Genomic DNA, 24054 nt, shown 5'->3' on the forward strand with positions numbered 1-24054 from the left:
CTCACTATGTATTAATAGACCTCTCTGCATTGAATCATATCTGTTATTAACCTCTGTCTCTCTTCCACAGCATGTCTTTATCCTGTCTTCCTTCTCTCACCCCAACCGGTCGCAGCAGATGGCCGCCCCTCCCTGAGCCTGGTTCTGCCGGAGGTTTCTTCCTGTTAAAAGGGAGTTTTTCCTTCCCACTGTCGCCAAAGTGCTTGCTCATAGGGGGTCATATGATTGTTGGGTTTTTCTCTGTATCTATGAAGCGCCTTGAGGCGACTTTTGTTGTGATTTGGCGCTATATAAATAAAATTGAATTGAATTGAATTGAATTACAGTATTATAGGTCCTTGAATGTACCATGACTTGGCAAGTTAAGAAAATAATAAAAAAAAATGTAAAACAGCTTTACCACAAATGCAGCTAAATGCTGGACAATAAGCTTAAGTGTCTGGGTGGACAACTATGGAGATCTTGCTCACTAAGCTTTAGTGCTTTTGTTTACTGTAGATTAATATAATGGACAAACATAATGGTACCATTATATTAAAAGAACAGTTACTCCCTGTTCTGTGACCTGGTATGAAACACAGTTCCTTAGGCTTGAACTATGGCACGACTGGGGGCTAATTTTGGGTTAGATGTGAGGTCATTAAAGGTTTTTTGCTTCGCTTCGTGTACCACCCGAGCCTTTATTATTGTTTTAGTCCACCCCTGCTTACTATATGACAGAACATGCATTCTGTTGGAGTTTGCATCTCTGTTTTGTGTTAATTTCCTGTTTGTTTCCACCACATTTTCAGCTGTTGCTGAGACTGGCACGGAGCTGTTAACAAATGTGTTTTTAACTGAGTGGCAGCATCCTGACGGAGGAGGAGAGAGAGAGAGACAAGTTAAAGAGGACTGAGTCAGAGAAGGGGAAGGTACGAAGGATTAGTCAAACATGTAGGGTGTTGTAAACAAGATGGAAAATACCAGGCGTGAATGCTAAAAGATACAAAAAGAAAATGATTATTTCACATCATTAGTGCTTAATTCAGCTGGCAACTTTCGGTGCTTCCGTGTCTTTAAATGCTTGAATGTCATCTGTTGCGTGTATGTATTTGTTACACTTTAGGACCTTTTCCAGTTCCAATTTATTATTTTCAGCTGAACTGCATGTCACCAAGCTTTAGAGCTTTTGTTGTAACTGACACTTTCAGCACCTAAAGTTCTTTCATTGCTTCTGTTTCAGCAAGCAGTTCCTTTGTGTCAGTCCTTTAAATCTGGTACAATTATAACACAATAATTTACCATTGAAATGGATATTACACTACACTACAAGTATTAAAGCTAATTTACACAAGCCCTACTCTGAAAAACTGTCACAGAGTTAACACTGTCTGTGAAGCTGGATTTAAAAGGTAAATGTTTAAAGTTTCCGTTTTTCAGCCCATGTCTAGCGGCATGTTGTGTGAGTACAAAGTGTGATTTCCCTGGTTGGTTGGCTGGTTGCTGCTAATAGACTTACTTTCTTTTATGCTAGCTAACTAGTGACAGAAGTGATAATTCAATGCAAAACAAGGAAAATAAAACTAAAAAGCAGTCTAAGGGGGTCACTGGTACTCAGTGTTGGGTAAGTTACTTTAAATAAGTAACTTAGTTACATTACTAGTTACTTCTATCAAAAGTAACTCCGTTACTTCAAGTTACTCGTTACTTTCAAAGTAACTAGTTACTAGGGAAAGTAAATTTGGTTTTACTCAGAATTCTCTTGTTAATGTGTTGCTTCCATAACTTTACCAGTCTTCTAGCTTGCTTACTTGCCACAAGTGCCCTGTGCCACCTACCAATAGAAAGGAAAAAATAATGTGCATATTTCTACGAGAGAAATCCCACACCTGGACCATCATTGACCGCTGCCATGATTCTAGCCTACGTCACAGCATGATGTGCGCTTTTTACATCCAACACAAAAACTGCAGTCGTGGTGCTTTCGATTGTACTCAGAACTCGGAAATTCTGCCTTCTGAATAGGAAGATGTAGGTAACACCAGACTGAAGATGGGCTGCATACAGGGCTGGTTTGGGACAAAAAATTGGCCCGGGCTTTTTGACTAGCCATTATAGGAAAAATCATAAAGCCTTTGAATGAAAACAAACGCTGTTGTGACAGTGATCTACACTGTTTTGATGGTATATATGTATCAATCTATCAATCGTTTGTTGTAAGATTCAGATAATTATTTTTTAAAAGCTAGACATTTTAAATGAGAATAAGAAAGAAAAGTATTTCTTTGTGCCCCTCTCTCCCTGTTAATGCCCTAATTGCCCCCCTGGCAAAACTTTGCTAGATCCGGCCCTGCACAGTTACCAGCTGTCAGCTACATAAAAAAGGATCCTGGTGTATTTGTTTCTCAGAAACAGAGATCATCTTCATGTTTCCCTCTCACCAAATATCCAAACCGACATCATGACCAGCAGGTTTACAGCTGTGGCTCCAGCAAACATCAGCTGATAATAGAAATTAATATTAAATAAACTCTAACAACAGCTAATCAAGCTTAAACGTGCTGCTGTTGTTTAACGCGACATCGGCTGGTTTCCTCTTTCTGGCGCAAAGCGGGCGATAAACAAACAAGAGAGAAAAGCCGATCAGCTGATCATTGATCAGTTTTCATGATTGAAGTAGAAACAGGAGAGGGAGGGGAGAGAATGAGAGAAGAAGAGGCAGCTGTGCAGCTCCACCTTTGTGTCTTTTTCATTGTAGCTGAAGTACCGGACAAACTGTGTTCCTTTTCACCTCAATACGAAACGCGTAATATTTTCTCTGAATACGAGACGATTCTGTTTTTTACGGGACGGTTGGCAACTCTAATAATTAACCTTATGAACAAAATAAAGTTCAACGGTTCATCATTAACTTCATAGCACCCACCCAGCTGTATAGAAACTCCATCATGCTAGCTAGTACGCAGTACGGAAAAAGTCAGCACAACGAAAATAAACTCCACCTAAACTTGGTTTATATCTGACCCAGATAGACTGCAGGTCATAACTTCTTACCTGAAGTTCAGTTCACACTCGGACCGATGGCCGCCTCGGGTCTCTCATCCACCTGCTGGCCTCCACCACTTGCTAATGTTACTGAATCTGTGGAAGCTCCGCGATAGCCACCACCCGAAGTAACGAATAACGACCATATCTAAATCCCAATAACGATTAACACGTTCCTGATTTTGGCATAATAACTAGTTACCGTGCTCGTTACCACAATAATAACGTAGTTACTGTAACGCATTACTTAATAACGCGTTAGTCCCGTGCTGCAATGAGTTTTATATTAAAAAACAATGCCATACTGTCCACCCTCACTCTGTCCCTTAAACAGTAAGTGATTCTTCATTGTTGGCTAGCAGCATTGAAATGGCACAATCTACCTGTTAGCCACAAGTACTGTGTGGAGAAGAGCCTGTTTAAGTCAGATGCTTTTGTAGTTCACCAGACCGACCACAGATCCCAGTGGCACAATCAGCTGGCCACTAACTATAAAGAGATCGCTTCTCAGACAAATATATTTTCTCACTTTGCATCCATCCTTTAAACTGCTTCCATATTGCTGCCAGGGTAGGATATTATCCTTGGAAGCATGTTTGATTTCCTTCTTGTCCATGCCCCTTTAAAAAGACTGACCCTAAATGACACAACTGTTGCCTGCAGGTGATTTATGCTGTAAGGTAAAGGCCCTACAATAATACAGACAAAAACAGTCAACAATCATATGACACCCTATAAGCAAGCTTTGGTGACTGTAGGAAGGAAAAACTCCAGGGGAACAGGAAGAAGCTCCGGCAGAACCAGGCCATTTGGGGCAATCTACTGCCAAAAGTTGGGGATCATGGGAGGAAGACAGAACAAAGACAGTGCGGAAGAGAGCTTGAGATGAATAATAATTAATGATTAAATGTAGAGTGGTGTAAAAACACATATTGAGTGAAAAAGGTAAGAGAGAAACACTCTTGGGAAGCCTCCGCAGCCTACACCTATTGCAACATAACTTAGTAATGTATCTTTATCAAAAAGGAAACTTAAAACCTAATCTTAAAATACTCAGAATACTGATGCTAAGACTGATGGGGAATACTTTTCCACAGAATAACTTTTTTTTTAAAATTCCCATCCATCCCATCCATTTCTTTTTTTCCCCCACTTACCAGTCATGACAACAGCAGGCTAATCATAGAAGCTGAGACTTCCTTCCTCCTACACATCTCCAGGTTATCTGGGGAAATGGTGACACATTCCCATCCCAGCTAAGAGATCTAATCTCTCTAGTGAATCCTGGGTCTACCTCAGGGTTTCCTTCCGGTAGGATACCTAAACCCTCAACGAGAATGTACCCTGGAGGAATAACATGCAGACTCCCACCTAAAAACCAGCAGTTTCCGACTTTGATTGATAACATAAGAAAAAAAAACCCCCTATGTGACAGTGGAGAGCATATTTAATTACTTATTACATTTTTTTTATAGATGTTCCTTCAAGATAAATCACAACCATGGATGAAAAATGGGAAAGGGGGAAAACACTTCCAGTAGGGAGCTGGTTGCCAATCTTTCCTTGATAACCAAAAACTATTTGAACCTGCTCCCAACTGTTAACAGATTGTGGTGCCAGTCATGGATTTGCATTCATTTTTTACAGTGTAGATTTGATTTTTTTTTTCATTCCTTTTCTTTCTCTGTTACTTTCTCTATGTTTGTCTTGTTTAACTTTGGATGCCATTTTTTCAGTGCATACATTTCCTCTATTACAATGTTGCTAACACCTGTTTTGCACTTCTTTGGCTTTTTGGGGGTTTTTTTATCTTCAAAAGTTTGTGCACATATAGTATGCTAAGTACAGTGTTATAGTACACAATATATAATTTGTTATCACCATTAAAATTTATTGTTAAAGAGAAGCTAAAATTGTAGACAAAGAGAAAAATGTAAACATATTAATTAAAGCAAACACACACAAATGTAGACAAACGATATGCAAATGTTCACACATACTACAGTTGATGGTGAAAGAAAGGCAGGAAATTAGGGAGAAGCAGCTGTCGGGCCATTAGCATAGCATCGTGTGAACACCTGAGTCCTGAGCTGGATGACAGCCAGAAAGACAAGCCTAATAAAGAATTCTCCAAAATGAGATAATCATTACACACATCTGGACATTTTTTAATTCATTTCAGGCAACCAGATTACATTAACAGTACATGCTGTTGTTGTTGAACATGGAGCTTGCTTTTTTTGCTGTTGTTCTTTTTAATAAGGCAAATGTGTGTGTGTGTGTGTGTGTGTGTGTGTGTGTGTGTGTGTGTGTGTGTGTGTGTGTGTGTGTGTGTGTGTGTGTGTGTGATAGATTATTTTGGAGACATAGTACAATACATATGTTTCCACAGGTACACTATGGGATGTCAGTTTCCCTGTGGGGCACACAAACATTTCCCCAAAGAGAGACTAAGTTACACAGTCTGAGTAAGAGAAGTTGGAAAAACTTAAGAACACATGTAGCTCTAGCTTATCGGCAGGTTAGAATAGCTTTCAGTTAAGATTACAGTTACAGCATGGTGACATCTAGGTTAGAAGAGAATGATTGATGCCAAGGCAGCTTTAATATGACATGAGTTATTGTTAATCTCTGGCTCTTTTCCACAGTGTGTCTTTTGTCCCATCTTCCTCCCCTCACCCCCACCATGCCGGTAGATGTCTGCCCCTCCCTGGTTCTGTCAGAGGTTTCTTCTTGTAAAAGGGGAGTTTTTCCTTCCCACTGTCACCAAGTGCTTGCTCAGAATTGGTTGTCTGATTGTTGGAGTTTCTTCTGTAGTATATAAATAAAGAGGGCATGTCCACACTAATATGTTTTTGTTTGAAATCGCATCTTTTTCTCTACGTCTTGGCCTTCCGTCCACACAGACGGCGTTTTTGGTCAAGGAAAATGCAGCGCATTGAAAACGCTCTCCAAAGTGGATACACTTGAAAACGCCGTTTTCGTGTCGCAGTGTGGACAGCAACCCCGGAGCCTTTTCGAAAACGATGATGCATTTTAGTCATGTGATGCAGTCATGAGACCTATTAAACTAAGATAGCGGAGGGCATTATACAGCAGTTGGTTTGTTTGCTCTCAATTTTGGCAGCCCTATTAAAGATTAATATCAGTCTGTACATGCTCCAGATAGCTTTTCTTCAAGTTCTTTAATTCTCACTCGCTTTTGCAACTTTGTACTTTTGTGTTACTCGCAGCAACAACTCCACTTCGTTCTTAGTCCATTTAAAACACTCTGTGCTTTTCCTCAAAGTTTTGCAGCAATGTTTCAAAGAGCCAGAAAGTAAATAAACAGCAGACAGAAATGAGGCAGGTCGAATCGTCTTGCGCTTCACGCATGCGCAGTACTGGAATGTAAACGTTTTCGGCTGTTTCAATGTGGACGCACAACTCTGTGAAATTGACTAAAACGATAATGTGGACGCGGAGCATTTTCAGACGAAAACGCTGTTTTCAAATTTATCCGGGCTAGTGTGGACTTGGCTGCATTCGATTTGATTCTCCAACTCTGGTGTGATGGTAGAAGCACTGTGTTACATAAATTCTAGGAACATTTCATTATAGCATAAAGCTGATTAAAATTTGTGTTTATTTGTGGTAACCCTTCAATGTTTGGGCCATGAGCTTCTAGTTGGATGTGCTTAGAAAACAGCCAGTGATCTTGTTCCTTACCTCATGATGTAAATATTGCCATCATATAATACAGAGTGACTGTTACATGGGACAAAATTCCCAGGGGTACAGTCATTTATCTGTCTGTCCTAAGCTCATTGTTACTGTGCTCACATGACTCTTAAGCTCCTTCACACTTATAATTTTATAATGATAAAAAACATGTTTTCTGGAACAATAACAGAAGACTTTAAGGCTGGAGAAAAACTAAAGCTACGAAGGAAACAAGTACAGAGCACGGATTCAGTTTATTTTTTGTACATCAGTGGTCTGACATGGGTACCCCTCCTTGCTTTTACCTGACAGTATGGCTTCCACCAAGTCACCCTCCTGGATCTGAGAAGCAGAGCGCAGTAGCTGCAGCACGTTGTCTGATGTAGGATCATGACGGAATAGGAGGATCTTCTCGTACATCCCATAGAAGCCGCACTCTGGTAACTAATAGAGACAGAAAGGCATATTATCTCAGCAAAATCTGTATTTCAAAAAAAGTTATGTTAGTTGTAACTACGTCTTTTTCATAATTGCTAATATGGGGATTTGTTGATCGTATAACCATTCTTTATCATAGTTTTGAGTAACTTTGTACTCATTGCATATCTGCATTTGGTCTAGTATGTCCACTTTTTCTCTTTATAACAGTTTTCTGTTATTTTCTCCTTATGGTCATTTCATGTGGATATTTTGTGTCTCTGTACGAGCTTTTTATCTGTGCACAATTGGTTCCTGCACAAAGCTGTGAATCAGGACAATGTCATCAGTTGACTGCTCTGAAAATAAAAACATTTTACACACAGACTTTTAAAATAGCATGAGCCTGTCTTTCTACTGCGATCACGTCAAAGTAAATTCAAATTTGAGAGAGCTGATGAAAAGAGACAAAAAAAATGAAGAGTAGTGACGCAGAGAAAGAGAAGAGCTTTGATCTCTATCAACAGATTAATAATAGACTGAGATTATCATCAGAAGGAGATGGACAGACCGATCTCACCAAATAAATTAACACAAATACAATGATGTTGTAAATTTGCAGAGACAGAACTCTATCAAAGATATTCATGTTCCTAATTGTGTTATGATGATATAATAACAAACAGCAGCCTGATAGTCCTCCTACTATTTGACAGTAAATTTGATTCAAATCTACTACTTTTAATTCAAACTGCTACATTTTTTACAGGCTTCCATTTCAGGAATACAAAATCTGTATTAAAGCTGCATATATTATATTATATCAACATCATCTATTACTGGAAAACAATGTTACTTTTATTTTGAAAGTTTAGTTTCTGCTAACTATCGTCTCTTTTACATATCATGTGACGTTGTGGTAGTGATGGATGGCATTCGGCTGTTTCCATTGTCAGATCAAACTCCAACTGCCTTAAAGTGCTATTCCCACTAACTGTACTGCTACCAGTTCTGCTGGAAACCATGCAGGCCATGAAATTGAAAAAATTAATAATAATAATAATTAATAATAAAATAAATAAAAAGGACCAAAGCAACGAGAGACTAGGGGCACAAATGTATGAGTAAGAGATGCAAAGTAACCACAGAGAAACACACAACAAAGTGGAATAGATATGAAACCCAACTCTAGAATCTGTAGCTGTTCTTTCTATTTCAGTCTTTGGTTCCTCTCTGGTGGGTGGGGGGCAATTCACAGGTCTGTGCCCAGGGACTATCTGTCTCATAATCACTGGATACAGAAGACGATAACACTGCAGGAGAAGTTTCAGATGTTTCACTTAAATCGCTAAAAGTGTTGGAGTTGCCAAAGTGCTAAAAGGTGTTAAAATCAGTAAGACTTCAAGCCTCGACTCTACATGGAGTTGTCACTTTAAAAACACAAACAGAAGATTAATTGCTCAAACTAGTCCCCACAAAGACAGGTGTATGTGAGCAAACGCACAAACGCAGCCGAGTGTAACCACAGGAAGTTAAAGGTGCAGTTCGCTGTTATGTTAAAGATCGATGAGGCACTGCTGAAAGGAGCAACACATTGACCAAGTGTAGAACACCACTGAGATTGTTATCGACCACAAAAACACACAAACACTCTTCCACGGTAGAAGAAGACACACACACCATAGCATACAATAGCATACATGAAAACAAAGATTTATATCAAACTTCTATTTTTTTTTTACATACGTCACTTCCATTGCTACATATATGTGGTCAGACCAAATCAAATTTTTTTAAGATACCACAGCACTGAAATGTGATTGAAAGCATCCATTTTTTCCAGTTATGTGGTTAGGAAGTCATTGTTTTCTTTCTTTCTCCTTATAAATTATAAAATTATGAATTCAGCATATGTATAAGAATTACCCACGAGTGCCATACACCTTGTAGTATTCATTTTCTTCTACTCTTGGATCTGTCTGGTAGTCAGAAAACTGAATATTTGATGTACGACGTGGAAGTTTTATTGGAGTAACCTACAGTTAGTGTGTCACTGCAGCTACAGCTATTTTTCTGCCTTTTCTTTCTGGCTCCTTCATGATCAGAAACTTGTCTGTGTGAGCAAATATCAGAGAAGGACAGACACTGTATATTTGTGTGTTTTTTGTGCACTAGATTTTGAGTAGCAGTGAGTAAGGATTTGGCAATGGTATGAACTCCTTATCCATATTTAAGTTTTGGGAGTGAAAATAAAGTCACACAGCGGCACTACTACCTTGGTAAGTAATGTTAGTTTTTATTTTTTCTAAATAAGCTCTAAAAATACTGGAATGTTGTGTCCCCCTGATTTTACTCTGAAATTTCCACCTATGGTGGAGGCTATGGGAGTACAGAGAAGTTACTGTCATTCCCAGAAAAACACTCTGATATGGACATGGTCATGCGCTCAGGCGCTGCTGTTAACATGAGCCTCAGTCTATAGAGTGACTCAGAGTGTGTCAAAACAATATCGGCGCACCATTACAGCAGCAGCAGCGGTCAGAATGAATAAAGGTGGGGAGGATTCCCTGCATTCATATCATTTACACCAAATTATCCAGTTTTGATGAGCCACTGCCCTCAGTATCTTCTTCTTGGCCGAGTGTGTTCTTCTTCTACAGCAGTCCATCTTTAGTGTCCCTTGTACCTGAATTACTGTTAACATTCTAGTCATTATTGTTTGACTTCTGCCATCAACAAGATATTTTGCCCACATTAGCATCACTCCTTGAAGCTGACATGCAAGAATTAGCAGTTTCTGTCACCCTAAATGATGAATTTCAAGGACAGCAGTAGGAGAGAGAAGGGTGAGGAGAGGAAACAGAGAGGAAAGAAGTTGAAAATGAGGTACATAAGAGCAAGAACATAATAGAACAAAAAAGTGGAGACGCTTTATCATACTGCCCTGAACCTTCCTTTCGATCAGCACGCTTGCATCATTATGTGTGTGTGGTGTCACCATAGCAGCGGTGTCGCCGTTGTTGTCATGGCAACAGGAATTCAGGGCCGATTCCTTTCCATCTCCTCCAGCTCTCTTTATCCAATTCAGCTCAGTTCAAGACTTCCTGTGCTGAATATGTTGAACTACAGCATCGTGGATGCTGGAGCCTGACTGACTGTTCTCTTAACATCTTGTTGTCCAACAAATATCTCTAAAGCAAAATAAAATTTCTTAAATTAAGAACATGTGATAAAGGTCCTGATGTCACTTCCTCTATAATTTTCGCCATGAGCTTATTTTATTTCCCCAAATTTTTAAGGCATGTATTCTCATTTTTCTAATCTCTTTACTCCAGACCATGCCCTGAATCATTGTTCCAATTTTTAGGACTACTGATGTATTGGAGTTAAAGTACTCCTCACTATCAGATTCTGAAGTAGAAGTTAATGTTTGTATATACTGAAAAATGCTAATTTGACAGTGAATTAAACTTAGCAGAAAAAAAATATATTTATGAATGAAAAACTGATTCAGTATTTTGGTTTTACATGATATGGGCTCACCACCTGCAGGAGGAATCATAAGGGTTGGGTGCAGTGTTTGGTTGCAGCCATTGAGGGTCAAACTTTGGCAATACGATCCCCAGCAGAGAAGGAAGGAGTCTTAGGTAGTGTGTGAGGTTAAGAGTTGGATTTACCTCAACACACAGCATGGGTTTTAGAACCAGTCTCCTAGAGGAGGGGCTGGACTTTCTTCTAGTCTGAATTTTCCATCAGTGAAAATTCTTGACATTCTTGCTGGCGCCCGTGTAGTAATTGTCAAACCAGTAGGCAGACAACAGAAGTGAAGGTAGCCGTCAAGCTAAATGAGTCTTTGGTGTGGTACTCAACAAAAAGATATTCAACCAAGCAGTGTGCAGCTCTTACAGTAGCCGAATCACATGCCGAATCAAAATAGTAGGGGTTCAGTGAGGCCATGGAACAAGACTTTCGGTCAATCTTGAAGCTTCCATCCATCCATTCTCTTTTACTTATCAAATTCAGAGTTGGTGGGGGCTGGAGCCTATCGCAGATGCCATAGGGTGAAAGGCAGGGTACACCCTGGACAGGTCGCTAGTCTGTCACAGGGCTAACGCAGAGAGACAGACAACCATTTTCACTCACATTCACACCTATGGGGTATTTAGAATCACCAATTAACCTACGCCCATATGATGAAATCAGAGTACCAAGAGGAAACAGAAAAGCCCAGCAAGATGATAGATTCAAAACTAGGGCCTTCTTTGTGTGAGGCAACAGTGCTAACCACCACAGCAGCGTGTTCCCCTGGTCTCCAAGCAATTCAGGGAAATTATCAGGTTATTCCGAAGGGGAATACAGTTCTCTAATCACACAGTATATAATGTGTGCAGGGTGCTGTTAACTTCAACTCAGGAAGGTCAAAGGGATACTTTGAGGATCTCCTCAGTTCTTCTGTAGCAGAGGCGGAGTCTGGAGATGAGGTGGGTGATTTGCCCATCACTGGAGGTGAGGTCACTGAAATCGTTAACTCCTTGGCAGAGATGGGCAGTAACGCGTTACTTGTAATGCGTTACTGTAATCTGATTACCTTTTTCAGGTAACGAGTAAAGTAAGGGATTACTATTGCAAAAACAGTAATTAGATTACCGTTACTTTCCCGTAGAAACGCTGCGTTACTGCGTTACTAAAACCATGATTTTTTTGCAAGAATGTCTCATGACAGTGACGTAAGCGAGTGCGACGTTCGTGACAACAGCTGTGTGCAGATCAACAGTGGATCATATATATCGAGTTAAAACTAATAAAACAAGTTTTAAAAAGGGACTTTTCCATTTGATTACATTTTGTATGATGGATTATGTAGAAAAAGTAGAATTGGGCTGAAAGATCTATCGCTTTATCACCTATTCAGGTTGTAAATCGTGTTTTTAAAAAGTAACTAAGTAACTAAGTAATTAATTACTTTTTAAAATAAGTAATCAGTAAAGTAACGGGATTACTTTTTGGGGGGAGTAATCGGTAATTAGTTACTGATTACTTTTTTCAAGTAACTTGACCAACACTGCTCCTTGGTAGCAGAACCCCTTGGGTGGATAAGGCTCACTCTAAAGAGTTCATAAAGGTCCTGGATGTTTTAGGGTTTTCCTGGTTGATACCCCTTTGTGATATCACATGGAGATCTGGGGCAGTGCCTCTGTATTGGCAGACTGAGGTCATAGTTCCCATTTTTAAGAAGAGGGACTGGAGGGTGTGCTCTGCCAAACCACACTACTCAGCCTCAAGGTGTATGTCATAGTACTGGAAAGGAGAGTCCATCTCTTAGCTGAACCTTGAACTCAGGAAGAGCAATACAACTTTTATCCTGGCTGTCAAATGCTGATCCAGCTCAGTGTCCTCTCGAGTGTTTGTGGGCGTTTGCCCAACCAATCCGCATGTGTTTTGCGGACATATGACTGCATCTCTCAGGGGATCCTGTGAGAGATACTTCAGGACAATCAGATGTCTTGGTTGTTGTTACAATCCATTCAGTCCCTATACAACCCCATAGCTTGGTCCACATTGGCAGCAGTAACCCTGAATAACCCAACTGCATTCATAACTTTATAAACAAAGGCTGGATGTGTTTGAGGAACAAACACTGCAGTGTGCTACCTGTTCTTTTTCAGCAACTGACATGTTTTTCACAGCCGTTGTAGGTTCAACTGTTTAAACAAAAAAGCAAAAATAAAACCAAACCAAAAAGTTTTATCAATCAATAGGCCAAAATTTGTCACAAATACTGAATGTAGTACTTTAGTAAGTTAGGTTCAGCTATGCCCCATAATAAGCTGGTTACCTATCCAGGATGTACCCCACCTTTTTCCCTATGACAGCAGAAAAAGGGCCCAGGACCCTCATGACTAAATTGGATAAGTGGTTAAAAAACAATAACTCATGGATCCGATCCATGGACTCATGGATAGATCTTTTTTTTAATGGAAACTGTGTCCATCTTGTCTAATCAATATATCAATATATAATGTCTACTTAAAAATAACAGTTATATATTTTAACTGAGGTCAGTTAACCCATCCATTCTCTTCAGGTTATCCTCATCAGGGTTATTGACATAAGCCCATAAGACAAGAGGCAGGGTATATCATAAACAGGTAGCCAGTGTGACCCAGGGATAACACAGACAACCATTCACACTCACAATCACACCTATGGACAATGTAGAATCAACAATTACCTATCCCCACTTGGGAGGACGTCAGAGTATGGGAAGAACATGCACACTCCACAGAGAAAGATCCCAGTCACACGGTGAAGTCAAACTCAGAACTTACTTGCTGTGAGGCAACAGTGCTAACCACCGTGCCTCTGTGCTGTAAAGATTTTATGATTAGGCAGATGGGCTTAAAAAGCCGTACCAGAAAGGGGCAAACCCTTTAGTCCAGCATGTACTTAATTAAATATAGAAATACGTATCTATTTTTATCTCAGCACAAGAAAAAAGCACAAGAATGATCAGTGACATTAATATCAACTGAATCCTGTTAGGTTAGCTAATTCTAAGGACCTGCTGTCACTGAGCCATCACTGATATTATTTAGTTATTTTATTTGTGATGGTGCTGCTAAGGAACACGGGGGTGTTAAAAGAGCCCATGGATGCTGTTACATTTGAACATAAACACAGCAATCCATCCTTATAACATAATGAGGACAAGAGTAGGCTGTCACTATAAAAACAGAACATGAAATAATCTTCAAATGTGCATGCACTTGTTTTACTTGTAGGAACTTGAATCCATATGTGGAACTCGACTTCAAAGTCAACCCAATGCAGAAAACTACATGTGTGGTATTTATAAAAATTTATGTTCCTGCAAAGGTGAGTAAAATCTACAATTAGCTCCTTAACAACACAACAAGACTGCTATCAAAAATGATTTAAAGTCTCAGTCTAAATGCATTACTATTTGTAAATTTTGTAAACAATTTAAAGTTAAAACTTAATAGCAAATAAGTATGAGACATCTAAATAGTCTAACGTGTAATTTGGTTGCTTACGTGCCTATAAATAATATGAATAATATATGTTAATCAGATTATGCACCACTGCATGATTTTCATTTAAAAAACAAAACAAAACAAAAAACAAAATATTTATTTTTTATAAAAGGGCATCAGACCAGACCCATGGCAGTGTGCATATGCACATTATCAGGTTAAACTTTGTCCAACAGCTTTTTAAAAATTTTCTACTTGATAGTGAAAATTAAATTTTACAAAACACAAGAATGATCGGTTACAAATGTGAAAAAATAATAAATTTTTTAAAATAATGGAAGACAAAATGAGATGAAGAGAAGACGGAAGAATAAAGAGGCATGAATGGATAAATAAAAAGTAAGGAGATGAAAGAGAGCAAGAGCGAGGACAATGACATGGACAGAAAACACACATACATCTGTTCATCTTCTGTCTCATTCAAAGTGTGTGTGTCTCATAATGGCCCTCAGAAGGACACTTCACAGCTGCAATCATCATCAGTTGCCAGGCAACAAGGAGAAACCACTACCGACAGAAACACAGCACACTCGGCTTCATTATTATTGTTACAGAGTGGCAGAGGCGCGTGTGTGTGCGTCCATTGTGTGTGTGTGTGTGCATGTGTGTGTGTCTGTGGTATATGGTAAGAAAACCAATCCTTGGTGAAACCCAAAGTCTTTTCTGGCATGCTATATCATAATGTTCATAGAGCTGTTCATTACATTACCATTGACCACAGTGCATGGTATGTTTTTGAACAAGACTGAAAAAAACGTTCATACCAACATCACTTTTAAACTGTGCAGACTGTGGTGCTATGCTGATGCTAATATAACAACTTCCCACATAGCAAGTAGGTCTGGCCCGAATCTGGTATCAAGCTGGCACTGCTGGCTGACTTCTGGCATGATAAGACGTATGTCATCCAGATATGGGCCAGGCCTGGCATAGATGGCACTGTCTATGTGATGGCATGCCACATCTGGCTCGATTGTGGTTTGGGTTATGTGGCCCAGTCTCATAGAAAACAGGCCTCTGGCATCAAGCTGGCACTTCTGACTGACTGGTGTCATGGCAGAGTGTATGTCAGCCAGATGTGGGCCAGGTCTGGCAATGATGCCACTGTTTATGCGATGGCATGCCATATCTGGCCCGATTATGGTTTGGTTTATGTGGCCCAGGCCCATAGAAAACAGCTCTGGCTGGGATCCGGCATCAAGCTGTCACCTCTGACTGACTAGTGTCATGGCAGGGTGTATGCCCAGATGTGGGCCAGGTCTGGCAATGATGCACTATTTATGTTCCTATTTTAGTTAGAAGACCCAAATGCCATGTTGCAATACTATACTGCTATGGTAGCCTACGTTTCAAATGCAGATTTGACAGGTTTGTGAGTGTACACTTTATCCAAAACCTAGTGACGGTTTACTCATCTTTGCCAGTGGGTGGCTGTAACTCAGGAGGTAGAGCAGGTCACCTACTGATCGGAAGGTTAGTGGTTTGATCCCTGGCTTCTCCAGTCTGCATGTCGTGAGTGTGAATGTAGTTAGGAGGCACTCAGTTAAGAGAAAGTGTGTGGTTGGGTGAATGTGGCATGTTGTATAGAGCACTTTGAGTAATCTGGGAGACTCGAAAAATGCTATATAAGAATCAGTCCATTCACTGTCTGAACAGAGTTTCGTCGTGTTACTTTTGCACTATTACGCACGTTGTTATTACATGGCTTAATTAAGGTACACATTAGGCTGACATTTAGGGCCAGAGCTGAAACTGCTCTGGGCCAGCACAGGGCCAGCAGTGTGTCTGCAACTGGCCTTGTGTGGGCCACCTTTCGCAAACCAGATCTGGGCCCCCAAAGGGCCCTCATTCTTTGTGGTATGTGGGCCATGTGTAAGCACATTGTGTGCCAGATCCGGACCATACCAATTTTGCTATGTGGGTTATGTCATCAACAGACTTTCCAATTTAGGAATGTTTCATCTTAGCCGTCACACTCAGGTGTCACATTTCATTTGGTACCTTCCAATATATTGGGATGATATGCCACATTTTTGCAGGGGACAGATTGTCTTTAAATCTGGCTTTTATCTAGTGGAAGTCAACTACTGGTTAATCCGCCTTTTGCTACCAGTGCTTTGGACAGTGAAGAAATTTGCCAGAAACAAAAAGCCACAAACTACACAGATTTTGTATAGTTGAGACTATACAGTATAGCTGATACACATACCGCAAATAATGAGGGCCCTTTGGTGGCCCAGATCTGGTTTACCAGAGGTGGCCTACACATGGGCCAGCACAAGGCCAGTTGCAGACACACTGGTGGTCCTGTGCCGGCCCATGTGTGGACTACCTCTGGCAGACCCTGATTTGGGCCACCAAAGGGCCGTCATTCTTTGCGGTATGTGGGCCATGTGTAAGTTGTGTGCAGCCACAGGCCAGTTGCAGACACACTGCTGGCCCTGTGCTGGCCCAGATGTCAGCCTAATGTGTACCTTAATCAAGCCATGTAATAACAATGTACCGGAACATAACAGTGCAAAAGTAACATGACAAAACACTGTTCAGACAGTGAATGGACTGATTCTTTTATAGCGCTTTTCTGCTCTCTTGGATTACTCAACGTGCTCTATACAACATGCCACATTCACCCAATCTCTCTAAACTGAGTGCTTCCTAACTACATTCATACACATGCAGACTGGAGGAGCCAGGGATCAAACCACTAACCTTCTGATCAGTAGGTGACCTGCTCTACCTCCTGAGTTACAGCCACCCACTGGCAGAGATGGGTAAACCGTCACTAGGTTTTGGATAAAGTGTACACTCACAAACCTGTCAAATCTGCATTTGAAACGTTGGCTACCATAGCTGTATAGTATTGCAACATGGCATTTGGGTCTTCTAACCCGATCCTAGTTCTAGCAACATTCTCTTTCCCTTTCTGAACTCATCTGAATAAGCGCTTGCAGACAAATCAGATCTTCACTGTCAATTATTACGGAATTTGTACTATTTAACATAGCCAGAACATATAATGTAATGTAATTGTAAGGCATAAGTACATTCTAAGATACCTGGAAGGTAACATCTACTACACTCCAAAACTATGGCAAAATGCAACCTAACTTTTCTTACACATCTTAAGCATCTTAAACATTTTGTTAGTCAGTTGAAATAAACTGAGTGCTTAAAAACACGCATTCAACAAGCTTAAAAATAGAGAAAAGCAATCGTTTGACCTGAGTCACCACAAATATTATTTACTCTAACATCAACCTAAGACATAAAAAGACCATTATTGTATTCCCACTTTAACATTATTCCTGGTAAATACTGAATTGATAAAGTGACTCTGCTGCTGAAATGATGAAATGCACTATAGAAATAAAACACAAAATTCAACTGGTTCCTCTATCACAAGTCATATTTTTATCACAACAGAATGTCATTGTGCATGGCATATTACTCTCATATTATGGACGTTTATTACTAATGATCAGAGTGTTGGGGTCTCACTGGTGAAAGTAAGTCTATTACTGTTACATTACTTCCACAGTACTCCATAAAATGACCTGCAACCCATTGTCACATAATTAATAATGAGGACATATTTATGATCTTTCTTTTAGTTTTTGTTATCTATGAACACAAAACTGACAACAAAATGCACAGTTAAAAATCATCCCACAGGGATTCTACTGGTAGAAATGGAGGCTACAATGCTGCAAGCCTGACTGCTCATCACTGTGTTTATTACTCGAATTTGCCTTAGTTCCTGGCTGCTGGGGCCAGCATACATTTAGCTATAACATCCCTGTAGGTTTTTCACTAGCTTTTTGTTAGCATGCTATCTGCGCAGATGTTTGCAAAGAATTGTGTTAGGAACACAATGCAATTGTTTTTGTCCTAGAGGCAGTTTGCACTTTACCATTGCATTCTTGTTCTTTTGTGCAATAAAAATAAAAGTACTGTCTGTATCTCTACTCCCCAAAAACTGTAGCTCAGCTCATACAACCCAGTGCACAGGAAGAAAAAACTTTGTAACTTTCTGTCAACAGTTACAATTTTTTTGTCAACAGTTACAATTAACTGTAATGTAATTACTTAACTTCGTGCTGCATTACTGAAAAAATGTGATGTGATTACAATACACGACACTTTGGAATGCACTACACGCACAACAGCTAAGGGGCCACTGGTATATATTACCCAGTCCCATTTATAAAATTAAAATTAAGATAAAATAATAGACATTAATTGCAATTATATTGATACTGAAGGGCTTGATGTTTTACATTGTAGCTTTTGGAGTGGACGTTGGTTTGATTAGGTGTTGGAGAAAGAGAAAAAGTAATTTGCAACAACATTATTGTTATTTGTGGAAATAAGAGAATAAAAACACGCCTGCATTCATAAACTCCTCTGAGATTTCTCTCTGCTTGCCTATGTGAGAAATAGGACATCTATCACATTCATAAGGACATCGACACTGTCTGTGTGTGTGTCAGCGTGGTTTAATTATGAGTGCTCGGTAACAGCTTTGCAGTTCAATTCAGTTCATAAAGCAAAAGCCAGAAAAACAGAAAAACCCCTGCAGAGCGAGTGAACAAAGGCAGAATTAATCATGTTTCCAATGAGAAACAAGCCTCAGAGTGAGTCACCAACTGACTAACACTCCTTTCCAGACTCACATACTGTAGGCTTTACACATAGAGCGAAAAACTGCTAAACACACTGCATGCCATCAGAGAAATGTTGTGTGTTCATGTGTTAGTCTGTTCAGCAGCAAAGGCTTGCTGCTGCACCTCAAATCTCCTGCTGCATGTAACAAATAAAAAACACTGTATCAAAAGTCTAAAAATGCAGCCATGTTTGCGAGGATGGATACATTCGAATGCCTTATTTGAGCATCTGATACATTGTCAATACAGTTATTTTAAAACAAACAATTCATGAAACTGTTTGTCAACAATAAATCTTTTTTAACAGCAATTAACTTAAACAAATTACCCTCGGTGATATACTAAATTCTTTTGTGCCAAATTTTGTTTCATCTGCTGGTGAAAGAATCGAATGGAAACCACCATCCTTATTATTGTTGACGTATATAACAAAGCTTAATATAAGCTTTGTCACAACTAGTCAGCATTCCTGAGGTAAAGTTGCTGTACTGGAAACAAACCTGTATAGTGTATAAAAACTGATTTGTAAAGGTGTGGAAAGTGACATAGCAACAGTATTCCCCTTTCTACTATTCTAAGCCTATGTGTTAGTTCAGTATTAAGCTCTGCAATCATCTGCCCACTTCCCTAGGTGTTCAGCTTCTTTACATCACTACCGCTCTCCCACACTGTCAAACTCAACACTGGCATCGTTGTTCCAGTCCAATCATCTTCTTCCTCAACTGAGCCAATCAGACTCACTTCTGTGTGGTTTAAATCACAAACCACTTCTGTCATTCTGCCTTTCATACATGCAGTGGTGTTTATGATGTTTCTTTTGTCATGCTATCACATTTTTAATCATGTGTCCCCCTCTTAGTGACATCCTCGAACCTATTCCTGATCAAGATCAGCCAGAGCCATTTGAATCCTCATCTGTGTGAAATTCTAGTAGAGGGAGCTCCTGTATTGTGTCCCATCAGAAGTACTCTTCTCTGCATCTTCTTGCCCGATCATAGTGCATGAGAAAATATGAGAGCTTGCTGTTGCATTAGACATGACTCAGTCTGGACTGCAAGTCAGTCCACCTCCTCAACAAACCCCCATTCCTGCTGTTTCTGCTCCTTCTAAAACAATTACGTGCAAGGAAAATAGAACCAGGAAGTCTGCTGCATCACCTCCCCTTCCACAGGAAAAGCATAAAATTCCGTGAAGCTCGGATCCTTGGCCATCTACCAGCAACATGGATGTGACGCAGTTATGCCTTTTCTAAATGCCGTCGACTTTCACCTTCAAGTGATGGAGAACCCAAACTGCGTACACTCACCTTTGATCTCTTCCACTCAGCCAGTTTTGCTCCTTGGGCTCAGTGGCATCCTTCTGGAATTCAAAATGTTACTTTGCTGTTATTTTAATGTTCAGGTGTAAAAGACGTCATTTTCAACCTAGTCTTTGAAACTCTCTGATGGATTGTGTTGAATAAAGTTAAGCTTCCAGCTGTGTGTCACCTCTTGGATGATTTCTTCTCATTGATCCTCAGTTCAAGAATTCCAGCTTCTATTCTCAAATTAAAATCCCCATTTCATCATTTAGAGATTGCCTTTTCAATATTCAGTCTTTTGGTATTTGCTTGATTCAGTCTCATTAGGTAAGGGTTGTGGCTCAGATTTAAGGTTCTGGTCTATGCTGCTGAATAACTGGTCCAGAGTAAGTTTTTTTATGATGACATAGTATTTTTTTCTGACTCTCTCAAGCCCTTCACAGTTGCACCATCATCTATAAGTTTTGAAGGTATTCTCAAAGGGTAAAACTGAGTTCTCAGTTTCAAAAAGTTATTTTACAAAAAGTGCAAAAACAGTGAGGTGAAACACCTGCATATGAACATTACTTTTATTTTAACATCCAGGACGGAAACAATTGCATTATGCTGCTAACATAACTTTGGCTCTTTGCAAGCATAAACAACGTGCTACTGTATTGTTAAACTAGCCAAGAGCTATGTTGAAGCTGAGTAAAAGCCAACTCAGCAGCCAGACCCTGAACTTCTACAGGAAAAAAAGAAAGAACAAGAAGTGATGAGCAGTCAGACTGCTGCCTCCATTTCTACCTGTTCTTGTTTCTAATATAGAATCACCATGGCGATTGTTTTAAAGTATCTTTGTGCTGGTTTTCATGTTTGCTTTGTTCTGTTGGTTTTGTTTTCATACCTAAATACTAAGAGAAAAATCATGTATGTGTGTCCTTGTTAGGATAGAGATTTGTGCTGATATGTGGTACTGTAGACTGTGTTTAATTGTAATTATGAGACAATGTGTTTTAGTTAATTTCAATGTAACCAGTAGTGTAAAAACTTTCTCCTGGAATTAATTAATATTTTGAATTACTTTTTAAGAAAACTGTTCTGTGTCAACATGTTTTCATCCCAACACGTAACATGCAGACACTATGTGACAAATCATCAGCATGTTGCGCGTTCTGAGGCATGAGAGCAGGTTGGAATAAATCTATAAATTTAAGATTATGGTTAGGGTTGCAATAGAAAGCTGGCAAGAGAATAAAAAGGAAGCAAATAGAAAGCCACGAAGCAGCTTTCTATTCACTTCAATTAGGAATCTGGAGCGTTTAATAAGGACACGGAGGGGTAGCTTTCGCGTTACTATGACACGGCTTGGACCGCGACAAATCGTCGGTATGTTACGCGTTGGGAATGTGAATGCTCTGTCTGTGTAATGTGCAACACATTACTTTGTTGAATGATGAGCCCAACACTGATCACAACAAAGATGAGAAATACCTCCAACATGCACAAACATTTGACTACACAGCACGCAATTAATCTGCATGACTGTAATGCCTTTGAGATGCTGCTTAGCGATGGTGGTGAGTCTAAAAGCCAAAGAGAACCTAATGAGAATCAGTAAAAGAATTAAATCAATAAGTGATATCCGTAACGGAATCGGAATTGGTAAATTCTTATTAATGCCCTTCCCTGCTCATCTCACTCACTTTTTAATCCTTTTTCTTGATACAGGATTGATGAGTAAATGTTTCCCTTGGTCTACCCTTGGGCATGACTCTCTCTGCCTTCTACACCTGTTCTGAATTTCCTTATCATCCAGGAAGGACAACAGATTGTTACACCACCCACAGTCTCACTCTGTGGATGTGATTTCTGACTTACCTGTATTCCCAGTGAGTTCCACTCAAGCCTCCAACCCCACTGACCTGCCTTCCCACTCTCCACCACCACTTGTCTCTTCTTGCTGGATACTTGCCTGTAACGTATAACCTCCTCTATGATTCATGTCCGGATAATCCACAAGTAAGGCAATTCCATTGCTTCACAAGATTCTTCCGATATTAAGATTGGCCAGAAATAACACTCTCTTTCCTCTTGTACAGATTATCCACTTGTTTTCTGATAACCAGTATCCCTTTCTGAACTACTCTCCAGTTCCCAGAACTATCCAACAACTTGTTCAATAATCCTTTTAAATCTGACACATGTGAGATAAATCTCTCTTTGGAGTCTGACCTGTAGTTCTGAAAGCTGGCACCACTGTGCCAAGAATAGCAATGCATTTTATTTAAGAAATGGATGTCTTCCCACTATTGATGGCTGACTACTCATTATTGATGACTTCCTAATTTGCAAAGTAATCCAGTGGCTGGTTTGTACCCAGTTGCGGGTCAATTTGATTAATATATGTCTGACACCCCCAATTAAAAAATAAACTAAAACAAACAATAACCTACAACATTAACCTTCAAATGTTTTTGTTTGTTTGTTTTATTGAAGGAAGAAAACCAAACCAGAAATTGTTTAAAAATTCAAGAAAAAAATTATGATCTGTAGATCATATTCGTTTTAAATACTGTAGTGCAGTGTCCACTTCCCTTTTTTTTAAAAAAAAACTAAAATATATACTGGGTCAGAGAGGACTGTGACATCATCTGTGAGGTCACGAAACCCCCAAATAAGAAACCCACTGAAAAATCCAAACTCCTTATTGCACTTCCTTTGGTCCTCAACAAAACACTTGGCAAGTTTAAAGTAGATCAGAGAGACGAAAAGCGTGAAATGAAATTATCTGTGTTTATGGTCTATATTTAATGAATTTTAAACCCGTGAAAGATTTATGTCACCAATGTAACTTCTTTACATTATGATTACTCTGTCAGGACTTAGAGGATTTTAGAACTTGATTTTAGAACTTGGTTTAAACTCTTTAGTTACCTTTTGGTCCACGATGGAGCACGCCACCTCCCGGACCTGACTGAGGCTGAACTCCGCGGCATCCAGCAGCACGGGCTCCCGGCTCAGACCGATCTGGATGTGGAAGGAGATCACACCACCACCTCCTCCTCCTCCTCCTACACCACCACCACCCCCTCCCCCGGCGCCGGTGTTGGTGTTGTTTGTGCCCCCTGAGAACGGGAGAGGGCTGGGCGCACGGATCAGCGGAGGCGCACTCATATGAGCCTTTTCACCACCGGTTTCTAACTCTGCCAAGAAACAATTAGGAGTCACGACGACGTGAAACGACCGCACGGGTGAATGAATAGGGAAATTAGCGACACGTCCAGGTGGAGCAGCCAGAGCAGGGATTTACACCGTGGAGAGGTGCGAGAGGCTCGGACGCACGGAACTCCCCAAAGCGTCAGAAAAGTGCAAGAGGATAAAAAGAGTTTCCGACAAAAAAGACGACTGATTAACTAAAATAAAACTAACTGAAAAAAGAAAGGGAGCCGCGAGAAGACAAACAGCGCGGGTGTGAACACAGAGGCAATTAGAAGAGCCATAATGACTACATGACTGGACCAGAGAGCAGCGTGGAAACCGGTGATGCGGGTGACAGAGCCATGGACGTCAACAGTGGCTGGAGAGGAGGAGGAGGGGAGTAAAGGAAAGGAGAGGAGAGAGGGAAATGTCCTGGACTGAGGGATGGTGGATGAATGATGGATGAATGGAGAGGTTTAGAATTCAGAAGCTGATGAGACTGTGCGTTCTGTTCACTTATGTAAATCCAGATATTTGCAGATTTTCAAAATCCCAAATTCTGTCTCTACTCCGTCTATCCTCTCTTCATCTACTGTCCCAGTAATTATTACTGTATTCAACTACTAATTTCTTAACAATATATGCAGTTATGGTTGAGAAATTGATTTTTGGATATACTAATCTAAAACTAGTGAAATATTACCTCTTGAGT

General features: G+C 40.0%; 1 protein-coding gene across 1 annotated transcript in view; it reads right to left on the reverse strand.

Annotated features, from left to right (window-relative positions):
* prkd1 (protein kinase D1) overlaps positions 1-23704 on the reverse strand; it is a 70133-nt gene extending 46429 nt beyond the window's left edge. The window contains exons 1-2 of the mRNA XM_085257047.1: positions 23079-23704; positions 7032-7170 (exon numbers count right to left, since the gene is read on the reverse strand). Of these exons, the coding sequence (XP_085113173.1) occupies positions 7032-7170; positions 23079-23318 (379 nt within the window). The 5' untranslated portion in view covers positions 23319-23704. The remainder of the gene's footprint in view (positions 1-7031; positions 7171-23078) is intronic.
* Between the last annotated feature and the right edge of the window lie 350 nt (positions 23705-24054).

Source organism: Mchenga conophoros, linkage group LG19 (genome assembly GCF_057382185.1).
Source record: "Mchenga conophoros isolate Kocher_MC1m ecotype Shallow Benthic linkage group LG19, M_conophoros_male_GT1.1, whole genome shotgun sequence".
NCBI classification, from domain to species: domain Eukaryota; kingdom Metazoa; phylum Chordata; class Actinopteri; order Cichliformes; family Cichlidae; genus Mchenga; species Mchenga conophoros.